At 40.4% G+C, this 14,857-nt stretch overlaps 1 protein-coding gene across 2 annotated transcripts in view; it reads left to right on the forward strand.

The window, feature by feature from the left end:
• RBM34 (RNA binding motif protein 34) overlaps positions 1 to 14,655 on the forward strand; it is a 17,605-nt gene extending 2,950 nt beyond the window's left edge. Inside the window, exons 4-11 of one of the 2 annotated variants that reach the window (XM_039247171.1) lie at positions 2,283 to 2,514; positions 3,192 to 3,251; positions 6,634 to 6,677; positions 10,239 to 10,322; positions 10,475 to 10,538; positions 12,028 to 12,067; positions 12,303 to 12,421; positions 14,316 to 14,655. In XM_039247171.1, coding sequence (XP_039103102.1) covers positions 2,283 to 2,514; positions 3,192 to 3,251; positions 6,634 to 6,677; positions 10,239 to 10,322; positions 10,475 to 10,538; positions 12,028 to 12,067; positions 12,303 to 12,421; positions 14,316 to 14,594 — 922 coding nt within the window. In that variant the 3' untranslated portion in view covers positions 14,595 to 14,655. The remainder of the gene's footprint in view (positions 1 to 2,282; positions 2,515 to 3,191; positions 3,252 to 6,633; positions 6,678 to 10,238; positions 10,323 to 10,474; positions 10,539 to 12,027; positions 12,068 to 12,302; positions 12,422 to 14,315) is intronic. The other variant, XM_039247172.1, reaches the window with a different exon arrangement.
• Positions 14,656 to 14,857: the final 202 nt, after the last annotated feature.

Genomic DNA, 14,857 nt, shown 5'->3' on the forward strand with positions numbered 1-14,857 from the left:
TGTGTGTATATATATATATGTGTGTGTATATATATATATGTGTGTGTATATATATATATGTGTGTGTATATATATATATATGTGTGTATATATATATATGTGTGTATATATATATATATATGTGTGTATATATATATATGTGTGTATATATATATATATATGTGTGTATATATATATATATATATACATATATGTATTCTATATACAGTTGACATTTGAACAATGGAATGGTTAGGGGCACTGACCCCCACATAGTCAAAATTCCACATATGACTTCTGACTCCCCCAAAACTACTAATAGCCTACAGTTGACCAGAAGCCTTCCATAAATAGCAGATAAACACATATTTTTCATGTTATATATGTCATGTACTGTATTCTTATAATGAAGTGAGCTAGAGAAAAAAATGTTATTAAAAAATCGTGAAAGAAAATACATTTATAGTACTGTACCATATTTATAAAAAGAAAAAAATCCACATTTAAGTGGAGTTCAGACCCATGTTGTTCAAGAGTCATCTGCACCTCAAGTTCGGAATGCTTCAGACTGAGCTGCTTAGGCTCATCAGACCTGTTTCCTCTGCATGCGTGGCACCACCAGCCTTCCAGCCAGGTGCCCGAGCCAGTGACTTGGGAGTCCTCGGATACTCTCTCTTTCCCCTGCATATCTAATTGGCTGCCAGGTGCTGATGGTGCTGTCTTTCATATCTCTTGAATTTGTTGTTCCCTTTCCACTCCTCCCTTCCTCAAGTTGGTCTGTTGTTTTCTCAAATACATGCAGTTATAACTGTCTCCTTACTGGTCTCCTCTACTCTGCTGCCCAAATGATCTTTTTAAGGTACCCCAAAATTTTCAGTGGCTCCTTATGCTCTATGGGACACAATGTAAGCACTTTCACGTAACAGCTATGGTCCTGGGTCTGATTCCTGCCTTGCCACACTGCCTTAGTTCCTTTCACTCCTGCTCGGTACTTTATATGCTATAGTGGACAAAACAGTAGACATGAACCCTCTCCTTAGTGGAACTTATGGTCTAGTGGAAGAATAATCTCAAAATTTACTGAGTAGTATGTGCCAGTCTACTGAGTAGACTGCCTTTCCTCTTCTGAGAAGCCTTTCGTGGTTCTTTTCTTTTTCTATACTGTATTACCATTGTATTGTCAACTTTGTTCATCTCTTCAGAGGCTGGACTATTGAAAGGCCTTTAAAAGTCTCTTTATTTTTCTATCCTCAGATGTTAGAATAGAAAGCCAGTAAATATTTACTGAGTGAATGGATCCTTTACTATCCACGACTTGTATTCTCATTCCCTCCTTAAGATCCCGGTTCAGGAGCACCTACTTGGCTCAGTTGGAAGAGCATGTGACTCTTGATCTTGAGGTTGTGAGTGTGAGCCCCACTTTGGGTGTAGAGGTTACTATAAAAATAAGTAGATAAACTTAAAAATATATATAAATGATCTCTGTCCAGTTCTCTGTTAGGACTGATACTCAGGTCTTGCTTATCCATATGCACCAGCGCTTTTATTGTATTTGCCGTTTTAGAATGTACTTTAGACAAGCAGTCCTTGAAATATTACAGTTAAAAGTAGGAAATCTGGTTTTCCCTATTGGTCACATTGCTTTTACGAAATACTTTGCAGCCGTAGTAACCTTTATAGACTCCCTACGAGTGCTGCAGATGCCCCGGAGTTCTAGAGCAGAGAGTGAAACTGGGCATTCATAGAGCATAAACTAGACCTCCAAGAGCTTTACAACTTTTGTTTAAATGAACAACTTTTATTGCTCTGCTATTACGTGCCAGTTTTAACATATCTTCAAAAATTGAGCTTAATTTTTTTCTAATCTCTTTTTTTAATACATCATTCCTTTTTTATTTATTTATTTATTTGTATTTGGGAAGAGAGCGCAAGTGGGGAGGGACAGTAGAGGGGGGAGAGAGAAAGTATGGATTCCTGACACTGACAGTGTGGGGCCTGATGGGGGGCTTGAACTCGGGAACTGTGAGATCATGACCTGAGCTGAAACCAAGAGTCAGATGTTTAACCAAATGAGCCACCCAGGTGCCCCAAGTTTTTCTAATCATGAGTATTCTAGAGATATTGGTCACTTTTTGATAATGCTGCTGCTCAAATTTAGATGTATTTTTGAATCATAAGTTTATATTTAGGAAAGCTAGAAGTAGGTGAGAAATATTTCAGACCTTTGTGCTTTGTCAAATACTACACGTGACTTCAGGACTCCTAATTTCTCCTTTTCTTTTTTTTTTTTTGGCCTTGTAAAGGGAAAATGCTCTAGCAAGTGCTGACTTAGAAGAAGAAATTCACCAAAAACAAGGACAGAAAAGAAGTTCATCTCAATATGGTATTAAAGCAACAGATAAAAAAGTACTTGATGATGTAGATCACACAGTTGTAAATCAAAGAAAGAAAACTGAAATCAACCAAGAAGAAGAGAGATTAAAGAATGAGAGAACAGTGTTTGTTGGGAATTTGCCTGTCACCTGTAATAAGAAGGTAAGTGTGTAATCTGCATGTTGTAAGGTGCACGTTGTAAGGATTCAGAGAAGTTAATAACTCATAACTTTTACACTTTGTTTACACTTGGGTAATTAACAAGTCATTAACATATAGCTTCATTGTAAATGACTACATGAATCATTCTGTAGATTGATTCCAGTATGCACCCTCTCCTTTCCATTCCCATAGTCACTGCCCTTATTCAGCCTTTTGCAAATCCTACTTGAAGTATTGCAGTAACATATCTCGCTTTTTTTTTCCACTCCATCCAGACCTCTCTTCTGTTACATATCACTAGAATGTAAACCTGAAATCGTGCCTGGCGTAGGGCATGGGGCTTAATAAATACTTGTTGTATAAATGAATGAACACATCCTAAGTACTTTTATAGTTTACATGTGGTAAAGATTATAAAAGATTCAAAGAAAAAATGCGTGCCTTATGGATACTAACAAGAATTTGGGGTGCGTTTTATGTATATGTGTGTGTGCGTGTAAAATATTTTTTGTCTTCCAACTGAGTAGAGTATAGCTAGTTATTCTTGAAATGTTCTTAAAATAAAACCTGGCAGTAAAAGATTATCAGATGGTTTTACTTAATTCTTTTCTGTGGCACTTTTTTGATGTTCTGAAAGTAGACTAAAGTATATATATATATATGTTTTTTTATTTTAGAAGCTGAAGTCATTTTTTAAAGAGTATGGACAGATAGAATCTGTACGATTTCGTTCTCTGGTATGTTTTCTCCCTGCCTTGAAATTGCAAATCTTGAAACGTATTGCATTTAAGTCTGATGTATTAATGTTGTTGGTATTAGTGAGATGGAGAGGCGCAGCCTTTTGAATCAACAGGTTCAAATCTAGCTGCAGACAAGAGGTGCGCTGAAGATCGACTTCTGACTCTTGGACCATGTTAAGAAATTAATAAGTTCACCCAGGAAAATGATACCGTTGTTGGGGGGTGGACTTTTGTTTGCGGAACATTAATACGTGTTGAATAGTATTTCTGGGCTCCAAGGCATTCGGTATGCGAGTTGGTGTACTGCAGACAGTACTTACGCTCCAAACACAGGTAGATGAGGTTTTTTTTTTTAAAAAAAAATTAATGTTAAACCTTCATAGAAGTATGAAGCTGCGCACTCTAGGCCAGTTATAGCTATGCTCCTTGGAGCACAAAATAAGCATCGTTCATGTTTTCTAAATGTAATGAATGGTATTAGAATATAAGAAATGTTTATTCCTTGTATCTAACTTCTCTGTCTCACGTGATTCTCTGAAATAGAATTTCTCAGCCTTGATACGAGGGACGTTTTGTGCCAGATTATTCTTTTGTTGTTGGAGGCTGTGCTGTGCCTTGTGGGATGTTCAGTGGCATCCCTGGCCTCTGCGCACTGGGCGCCGGTAGCACCCTCCCCACCCAAACTGCCACATCCAGAATTTTTCTAGTCTTGCCAAATGTCCCCCGAGGGCGTAATTGCCCACTTCCGTAAAAGTAGACCTCTTCCCAGGTTTGGGCGCAGTGTCCATAATTTCTGTCATGGTGTTCGTTTCTCGCTTTTTCCATATATATTTTGCCCTTCAGAGTCCCATTTCTCGAGAGCAGATCCTTGCCTGACACATCTACTTGGGTATCTTCTAGCACCCCAGTTTCAGCATCTCTCCCCCAACCCCATCCCAGGCTACAAGCCTCATTGTTGCCTTGGACTCTTCTTTGGGCCACCCAGCCTATTGTTTTTATCCCTGTCTGGGTTCTGTTTTTTGTTTTTAACATGTATTCATTTTTGAGAGATAGAGATGGACTGAGCAGGGAAGGGGCAGAGCAACGAAGACACAGAATGGGAAGCAGGCTCCAGGCTCAGAGCTGTCAGCACAGAGCCCCATGCAGGGCTCAAACCCACGAACAGTGAGATCATGACCTGAGCCGAGGTTGGACACTTAACCGACTGAGCCAGCCAGGTGCCCCTACCTGTCTGTTTTTTTAACTGTTTTTTGTTTTTGTTTCTGTTTTTTCCCAAGAGGAATGCTTCCTTTTTTGCTTTGTTCTACCTGTGTTCTCCTTACCTTTTGCTGGAATAGTTATAGAGGCTCCCTTCAGCCTACCTGTGTCCAGCATACCACTGTCATCTTAATTTCCCTGAAGTACTTCTTCCTGGAACTCAGGATCATTCCACTTATAGACACCACACCACTTAGGCGCGTGTGCATGCATACACACAACACACCTTGGCCTGGTATTACTTTGGGGATCTTGGTGTATCCCTGGATTACTTGTCTCTTTGATGGCCCTGCTGTGCATTCTCTGGCACCCCATACTTCATTATAGTCCTTATGACACTGTCCCTTACTTGTTACATTATTCATCTACCCCACCAGACCGAAAGCTGATTGCAAACAGCGTGTTTGTCTTGCTCGTTCATGGGTCACCAGTGCCTGCACATTGTGCACCTCAAGCATACACGGAATTGCCTAAAACCCTTATATTCTTCTTGCTGTGAGTGCAGTCCGTCCTGGTTCTTAGCCTGACAGTTGATGCAGGGTGACCCTGAGGCCCTCACTTCCCCCACGTGTGACTCTCCTGCAGGCCCGGAGCTGCCCTCGTTGCTGAGCAGACCCTTGCACTTTCTCACTCTTTTTTGCTCCGTTCTTTGGCTTTGTTGGGACTCCTCCTTAAAGTCTCATTTTGTCTAGTAAAATACTGTCTGTTTCAGTAGGCATTAAAATGTTACTTAAGTTTTTCTTCTTATTTTATGTCATCAAGTGGTATTTTTTCTCTAAATTGTTTCTATACCTTATTTGCTTTATGTTATACCTACTCATTTGTATCTTCAGTAAGAAGGTATAGATGCTTGAGGGCTCCTAGAAGGCACCTATTACATGTGTTTGGATGAGCATCATTCACCTGTTGATGGTTCACTTGGGCATTTCTCATGTCCTGCATGGTGGCACTGTCTATATTTTCAGAGTTTGTGAATAAGACAAAGTGAGAATTTCTTGGTTTTACTATATATCGGATGACTAAGAAAGATTTCCAGAGGACATTTACAGTATCTGTCCTAAGTTAAATTGACATTCTTAGATGGTGCTGTTCTGTGAACTTGCAGGGTCTGAATCTTTTCCCCTTTGTCCTCTCAGTACCCGGCTGAGGTATCTCAGTGCCCCAGCCTGTATCTCAGGATTGGCACATTGCTGACGGTCAGAGTCACTGACTTGAATTTCCGTCTCCTCCATAACCCCCTCACTCTGAAGTAGTATGAAAGTTCTTCTATATACGACTGGAAAGAAAGTGAATTTGAACGTAAAGGAAATTACCTAATTTGCCCAATTAATTAAAAAAATTTTTTTAATGTTTATTTATTATTGAGCCAGAAACAGAGGATGTGTGGGGGAGGGACAGAGAGAGAGGAAGACACAGAATTCAAAGCAGGCTCCAGGCTCTGAGCTGTCAGCACAGAGCCCGACGCAGGGCTTGGACCCACAAACCGTAGATCATGACCTGAGCCGAAGTTGGACGCTCAACTGACTGAGCCCCCCAGGCGCCCCGATTTGCCCAATTAAAATATACCATGTTTTTTTTTTTGCCAGCTGGCATATACAACCCCTTTGATATATGGATGCTAATAATGTCTTTACATCATTTGCCAATTTAGACATTCAAATCATACAGAATGTACAAAAAATAAAATATAGAATGTACAATAAAAAATTAATATAGAAATGTTGCTTTTTTCCAAGCTTATTTTATAAAACAATTTTCCGTACATTTTTCATATGTGCCTTTAACCTCCATATCCTCTTATGACCAGAGATCCCTTTGAGTCATCTGACCCCAGTTGAGGACACAGTATGTTTACTTAGATTTAGATTAAAAGTCGTTGCTTGCAAACTCTAAACATGGTCTTATATCATTGGAAAATTTTGTCCTAAGCCACCAGAGCCCGTTCATATGACATTAGGACAGTTGTTTCTGGTCCCCTAGAATTTTTTAGGGGATGTTTTAATTACATCGCATCAGAATAAGATATTTAGAATTCAATTCATTAAAATATAATTAATTTGAAGTAATATTTCAGATAATGAGTTTTCTTTAAAACCCTTCCCTTTTTTTTTTCTCTTAAAAGATTCCAGCAGAAGGAACTCTGTCCAAAAAGCTGGCAGCAATAAAGTAAGTAGTTTATAATTAGAGAAAGGGAGTAATCTTAACTGTCTTGCATTTTGGTTAAAATGTTAAGACTGTGTTCTCGTGGATTTTTATCTTTGGATAATACATCATACTACTTGACTATTATGTCTGTAATAGCATATAAATTGATCAGATGTTTGTCTTTAAGCCTTAACATAAATTGTAGAATCAGAGTAAGCATTATAAAATAAGTTGCTAGAAAATGTCCCATGAGAAATTTCAAGGACATTTAATCAAGTATTGTATTTGGAAGAGAATAAGGAAGTTTTCTTCCCAAGTATTGTAGTATAACTCATAAATACCCTATTTTATCAGTTCTAAGGCACACATTTTCCCATATGTTAACGTTTTGAAGTCAAGATGCATCTGAAAATCAGCGGTGCCCCATAGTTATGGTTGGCTGGTCAGGTTTTTCCAGAGAGAATTTGTGTTTGCTTCTTTCAGTTACCTGGGGGGTACTGCCAGCCCAAGAACACTTTAAGCTCTCTGTTTGAAGGTTTGGGGACCGTGCTGGTACTGTAGCTTGTGTTCGTATTCTCAGGGGATTTTCCCCTACCCTCCTCATGCACCCAGTGCCATGGACGAGACACAAAAGTTTTCTTTACTCTCCCTTTATTTCTCATTAATTTTTAAAATTGAAATATAATTGACATATAACATGTAAATTTAAAATGTACAACCTTTATTTCTCATTTTTAGTTCTATGCAGGGTTTCCTGTCAGTCTCTAATTTGGAGTTATTTCTAACTCAGATATGAAAGAATAGATTTTACAAGCAGATGTGTATATATTAGATATAGGTACATTAATAGGTATATAGATTACATCAATATACAGGTAGTTATATTAAACAGAATAATGTATTTAGAAAACATTGCAGCATTATTTACATTAGCCAAGGTAAGTGATGATTGGATACACACACACACACACACACACACACACACACACACACACGAATATTATTCAAGCCTAAAAAAGGGAAAGAAGTATATTTACATTTTTGACAATGTTGATGGACCTTGAGGGCATTATGTTAGGTGAAGTAAAAGAGAATGAAAAACAACTTAAAGACGCAGAGCAGGTGGGTGGTTGCCAGGGAAGGGGGTGGGGGTGAATAGGTGTAGAGGGTCAGAAGGTACAAACTTCCAGGTATAAGATAAATAAGTTACAGGGATATCGCATACAGCATGGTGACTATTTAACATTTATTTATTTTTTGAGAGACAGAGGCAGAGTGTGAGTGGGGGAGGGCCAGAGAGAGAGGGAGACACAGAATCCGAAACAGGTTCCAGGCTCCGAGCTGTCAGCACAGAGCCCAGCAAGGGGCTTGATCCCGTGAACTGCGAGGTCATGACTTTAGCCGAAGTCGAACACTTAACCAACCCAGCCACCCAGGCGCCTTGCCATTAGTTTTTTTAAATCACCCATCAAGCTTGATACATAACAGGATCTTGTCACATAGAAAGGGGCAGAAATGGGTGCTTGCCCTCTGTATTCCTTGTGTCAAGGGACCTTTTCTCATAGAGGACAGTTAAGAGTTTTTATTTTTTAATTTTTTTTAGAGAGTGTGTGCATGCTCAAGTGCAAGTGGGGGAGGGATAAGGAGAGGGAGAGAACCCGAAGCAGGCTCCGTGCTCAGCGCAGAGCCAGACTTGGGCTCAATCTCATGACCCTGTGATTGTGACCTGAGCAGAAATCAAAGAGTCGGATGCTCAGAGCCAACCGACAGCTACCCAGGTGCCCCCAGTTAAGAGTTTTTAAAGTCACTTTCCATTTAGGTTGTCTTGGGGTTTCTCTTCATCTGTTCGGGCTGCTGTAACAAAATGCTACAGACTGGATGGCTTGTAAACAATAGAAATTGCTTTCTCAGTCTCGGAGGCTAGAATGAAGTGCCAGCATGGTTCCATTCTGGTGAGGTGAGGTCAGGTGAGCTTCTTGTTTCATAGCCAGTGCCTTCTTACCACGTTCTCACATTTTAAAGTCCAACAGTCAGATAAAGAAGGGGCTGGGAGCACTGCGTGGTCTCTTCTTTAAGAGCACATGACTTATTCTAGAGGATTCCGTCCTCCTGACCTCAGCCCTGTCCAGAGGCCTCACCTTCTATTACCATCACATTGGGCATTACATGGATTTCAACATAAGAATTTGGGGAGGATGCAAACATTTCAACACTAAAACAAGTTGAGTAGGATATTGTCCAGAGCTGTTGCAGGGAAAGAGTGGGAGCCCTGGAATCAAGTAGGCTCGTTTGAAGTCCTGGGCTGGCCACTCCTTGCCTTGTGATCATGGCACTTCTCTGAGTCTCAGCTTCCTTATCCATAAAATCAGAAAAGTAACACCCATGTCAGAGGTGGGACATTAAGTGAATGCACAAAGTATCTACCACAGTGCCCAGTATTATATTAGGCATTCAAGAAATCGCAGCTAGTTTTATTGATTTAAAACTATCAGAGAGTGTAGTATATTATTACAGAATGCTGTGAGTAATGCCCTGACGTTTCCTAGTACCTTTCTTGATGGTACTCACTTGTTTATTAGCGTTTTTGCTACTTTAAAAACAATAGGTTCATGTCTTCAGGGAATAATCTGCGGTCATTCCTAGGCCTTTTTTGCTGATTGGCCATATCTAAATTATAGAACCATTTCGCAAGCCTAGTGAATCAATGGGTGGAGGCATGGAGCAGCAAATAGCTGTAGTCATTAAAAAAAAGAGTGAAAACCAGTCATAACCTGCTTCCCGTTGAGCAGACACAGCACTACCTCCAGTCCTGACAGAGATGTCCAGTTTGAGTCTGAGCAAACCTCTGGATCCAGCTGCCAATTTATAAGAACTAGGGAGGCCGGAAGTACACGTTGACCTGTACTGTGAGCCCTCAATCAAAACAATCCAGGCTTTGGAAAATTCTGTAGGTTGAACAGTAAGGTAAAGAGAGAGATAAAGGCAGAATCCTGCAGATTAAATAGACTTAGAAGACTTCAAGTCCCTACATGGACAACACCAAAGTATGACCAAGGAATAGACACTTGATTGTGATAAAACCACATAGACATGCAAGCAGATGGTTTCTGGAAATGTAGGGGTGGTTGTTACCTTTGGAGGAGAGGATGCACAGAGAGAATTGTTGGGGTGGGCGGTGGCTGCAAGGGTTATGATCTTTAGTGTTTCTCTAAGCTATACACATTTGTGTAGTTTTTATCTTACAGTAAAAAGGAAAAATCAAGTTGGTGGTCACATCTGTGTGTATGTGTGTTAGGTGCAGGGTTGCAGTTAAGATTCTTGTTTCTGGCTTTGTGACATTGCCTGGGGGGCCCACTTGCTCTCTCATGGTGATGACTGATAGGAAGGTTATGTGTTTTGTCTAATATCAGTGTAAGTTGTACATTATTTTTTGCGTTATTACTAAATATTTATTAAAAGAGATGAAACTTCCCCTAGGAATTCTTGTTCTATGTGCTGATTGAGAGTAGAAAACAAACCGTATTTTTGTTAATGACTTTGAGATGAACAGATTTTACACTATCTTTTTTTTTTTTTGTATAGACATAAAATTCATCCTGATCAGAAAAATATTAATGCTTATGTTGTGTTTAAGGATGAGAGCGCTGCCACAAAAGCATTGAAAAGGTAATTTGATCTCACTGAGATTTGAATAGAATGATTATATTTAAGTATGTATGAGTACGTTTTATTCTTTGGTTTGACTTTAGAGCAAATATTGCCGTTAACTCAGTGCTCATCTTTAACAGCCATTTTCCCCCTTCGTATTTGTAATGCAGAAACGGGGCCCAGTTTGCAGATGGATTTCGTATCAGAGTTGATCTGGCATCTGAGACTTCATCTGTAAGTGGTACTTGAGTTGTTTAAAGAACTTAACTAGAGTCTCGTAGAGAGAAACGTTGTCTTTTGTTGAGAGGAGTGGAATCATCAGTGAGCATGAGGAAGCCAAGAAGGAAACACTTCGGCCCTTGAGGTCACAGCGTTGGTGCACAGACTGGCGCAAGGACCTTTGTCCCCATCTTCCAAGGGCGCTGTACTCCCACCCACAGATCAAGTGCTCGTAGAGTTAGCCTGGAAGGAATGCTGGGGATCATCCGGGCCAACACCGTATTTCATATACCGAGATCGAGAAAGTTAAACAACTCGAACAGGTTTTGAGTCCCTGCTCTGTGTCAGGCATGCGGTGCTGAGACAGAGCCTGAGTCCTGCAGGGGTTCACAGTATAAAGGTGAAGACAGATGGGCTGATTGTGGCACGTGTTTTTTTTTTTTTAACGTTTATTTATTTTTGAGAGAGAGAGAGAGGTTGGGGCGGGGGGTGGGGGTTGGGGGCGAGACACAGAATCCAAAGCAGGCTCTGAGCTGTCAGCACAGTTTGGCCCTTAACCAACTGAGCCACCCAGGCACCCCCAGCACTGTTTTCTGATAAGTACACAGGATGCTCTGTCAGCTCAGGAATGGGACACTTGTCCTGGGGGGTGCCGGCAAGAAAGGACAGAGGAGGGCTTCCAGAACAACAGGTGCTCTATTGGACTCGAAAGATGAGTCAGTGTTATCTAGGCTCAAGAAATTTTAAACAGTATATGTGGCGGGGGCCAAAACTTAATTTGCTTAGGGAATGGCAAGAGCTTGATGCAGTTATTAGCAGGTGGAGTGTGAAAAGGAACAGTAGTGATTTGCTATTGGAGAATTAGGCCAAATCATGAAGACCGTGGGCTGCCGTGTTGAAGAGTCTGGATCTCGCCCAGGAGCAGTCCCACAGGTTGACATGCAGGAGTGATGTGACTGGATTTGCAGTTTCCGTCTCTCATAGTGAATGAAGGCCTCATGTGAGAGCTCCCCACACAAACCTGGTGTGCGTTATTGTGTGGGGCCAGAGTGACCTAGCTGGGAAATGACCAAGGCCTGGGAGACTTCTCTGGCTTTGATTGTAGACCTACCCTGAGGGCCAAGTCCATCAGCTGTTTGTGCTATTTAAATTAAATTTTACTAGCACACAACCACACCCATTAGGTTACATCAGAGACCACTTGGCCCGCAATGCCTGACATCCTGCTATCTGGCCCGGTACAGAGAGACTTTGCCAACCTAGCATGCCTGTCTTGAGCACTGCCAAATGTTAGAGCTAGCTGTGAACAAAAACAACCCTACTTCCTCTGGTGCCTACTCACTTTCAAGAAGGAAGACAGAAGAAATAATCAGATCAGGGACTGGTGTGTAGTTAAATCAGAGCAGTGGAGACCTGTCGGATACATGGGGTGAGGGAGAGTGGATTTTCGGATGACTTCCATTTTCGGCTCCAATGATTTTTATTAACCTTCTTTGTGTTTCAGAGGGACAAGAGATCAATATTTGTGGGGAATCTTCCATACAGTAAGTTTTAAACAAATAAAGGATCCGTTTATCATTAAAATAACAGGAAAATAACAACTGAGTAGTAACTTAATGTTTTGCTTAAAGACTAACTTGAGAAAGTGTAGAGTGTAACTTGACTGATTTTTATGGGGTTTGCTATACTGTATTACATTAACTTGCTATATCATTAAATAGCTCCGGCTTTCAAAGGCAATTCTGTCCTTACTTGTGCTCTGGTCGAATTTGTTTTTAGAGGTGGAAGAATCATTAGTTGAGAACCACTTTTTGGACTGTGGGAGTATTGTGGCGGTGAGGATTGTGAGAGACCCAGTCACTGGAGTCGGCAGAGGGTTCGGCTACGTACTCTTTGAGGTATGGGAGACTCGTGCATTGCCACTGTCCTTGGAAATGCGCTGGAGAGGTTGTCACTGCTTGGGCTCATCTCTCAGACATAACTGTCACCTTCAAATTCCACCTTCAGGAAACTAAACTCATAACCTGTCATATTAGAGTACTATTCCTGTAACCGCACCTAATCAAAAGACATTCTGGGTCCCTCTTTCTCCATATTCATGTTATTAAATAATGTTTTAGATATTGGACATGAAAGGTGTAAGGTATTAAATCTCTAAAAATGGAGGAAAGACTTGGCCCGTTTGCACAGGTAGAAAAAAATTTGTCGTTGTACAAAATTGGTTATATTTAGTATGCTAAATATTAACCAGTGTATCCTGCCTAACAATATTAGAATATACATCCTATTAGAATATACATACTGCCTTAAGTTTTTCTTAAACTTATGTATATTAGAATATACTTTTCTTAAACTATGTATATTAGAATATACATACTGGCACTTAAGTTTTTCTCCCCTCCACAAGCACCCATTAATACATTTCCTTTCAGTTTTTTTCTGTGCCTTCGTTTTTAAAGTTGAACTTCTGTCTGTGAACATAAAACTTTACAATCTGCTTTGTGTTTTTCTGTTGTGTAAGCATGTTCCTTTGAGCGATGTAACATAATTTATACTGTCTTTTCCCTCATGTTTCTCAAATGTTGGAAATTTGCAGTGTTCTCTATTTTTCCCTGTAAAAATGAAATTGGGGTGGCTTTTTTCCTCCAAATGTTTGTGTGTAGTTTTTTATTGCTTTTTTGGGATAGTTCCCCAGTGGGCTGTTACTGACTAGGTCAAGATGTATGACCACGTATAATACTCTTGAGATGTATTATTACCAGATAGCTTTTGAGAAAAAGCCTATGTTGCCATCATTACTGCATTGTAGTGTTTCTCTATTGTCTACTTTTTTTTTTTTTAAAGGTTTATTTATTTTGAGAGAGGGCTCGAGTGGGGGAGAGGCAGAGAGGGAGAGAGAGAATAACAAGCAGGCTCCTGCTGTCAGCACAGAGCCTGATGTCAGGCTCTAGCCCATGAAGTGTGAGATCATGGCCCGAACCAAAACCAAGAGTCGCCTGCTTAACAGACTGAGCCCCTGTGCTATTATTACTTGATAAGTTGGTAAAGTCCTTTAGCAAACATCTAATGAATATTCAAGGTTGTTAGCGTTTAGTGGTTCTGTATTAGAATAAAAGAGTAATAGAATTTGGGATCTAAATGGGACCCTGCAGGGGTACCTGGGTGGCTTAGTTGGTTAAGCGTCCCAACTCTGTGCTGATAGCACGGAGCCTGCTTGTGATTCCCTCCCTCCCTCCCTCCCTCCCTCCCTCCCTCTCTCTCTTTCTCTCTCTCTCTCTCTCTCTCTCTCTCTCTCTCTCTGCCCTTTCCCTGCTTGCTCTCATGCCTTCTCTCTCACAATAAAAAAACATTAAGGAAACCAGAATTCTGCAAGGCATCTAGTCCAACATCTCAGAGACCGAAAGGGAGTTCCTTTCTCTCAAGTCCGCTAACACAGTGCAGCATTTGCAGAAGGAGCCTGTGAGAAGGGAGGCTCATTGGCTTAAAAGATTGCATGTGCCTAGTCTAGTTGGTTGAAACTCCATTTTACAATGAGGAAAATGAAGCCTGTTGGATTGTGACCTACCTGATGTGACACGGCAGCTGAATGTTTCCTGGGGAGAAACTCATGAGGACCCTGACCAAAACGAGAGTACTGAAAGCCGTGGGATTGGACTTCTTGGATGTGGAAGTGGGAGGGTGTCTGTCTGTGTGCAAGCTTGAAACTTCTCCTGATCCACTCAGGTCACAGTTTTACTAGTGCCTTTGCAGAGCAGTTTCTGGTGGAAATTAATATATTGATTTTTATTCCAGAATACAGATGCTGTTCATCTTGCTCTGAAATTAAATAATTCTGAACTGATGGGAAGAAAACTCAGAGTCATGCGTTCTGTCAATAAAGAAAAATTAAAGCCAAATTCAAATCCCTGTTTGAAGAATGTCAGTAAACCTAAGCAGGGACTTAATCTCGATTCAAAAAATATAGGACATTCTAAAAGTTTGTTTATTGGAGAAAAAGCTGTTCTCCTTAAGAAGAAAAAGAAAGGGCAGAAGAAAAATGGACGGACTAAGAAACAGAAAAAACAGAAGTAACAATCCGAAGATTATTTTGCTCCCATGAGTACTCATAATAAAACTGTGGTAAACCCATGTATCGAGTTGCAGAATTTTTTATGGACAGTACGTGTGAAACGTGGGAACATTTTTAGTTCATTCACATTGTAATAGCACCTTTGAAGCATTTGTTTTAAGATGTACACAGATGAGTCACCAATGATTATGTGTTACTGCTGATGGTGTAAGACATTATTTTATACTTAAGGTAAACACTTAGAATTTTAGTGATTATGAAAAAA

Source organism: Hyaena hyaena, unplaced genomic scaffold, assembly GCF_003009895.1.
Source record: "Hyaena hyaena isolate Hyena2069 unplaced genomic scaffold, ASM300989v1 scaffold_288, whole genome shotgun sequence".
NCBI classification, from domain to species: Eukaryota; Metazoa; Chordata; class Mammalia; order Carnivora; family Hyaenidae; genus Hyaena; species Hyaena hyaena.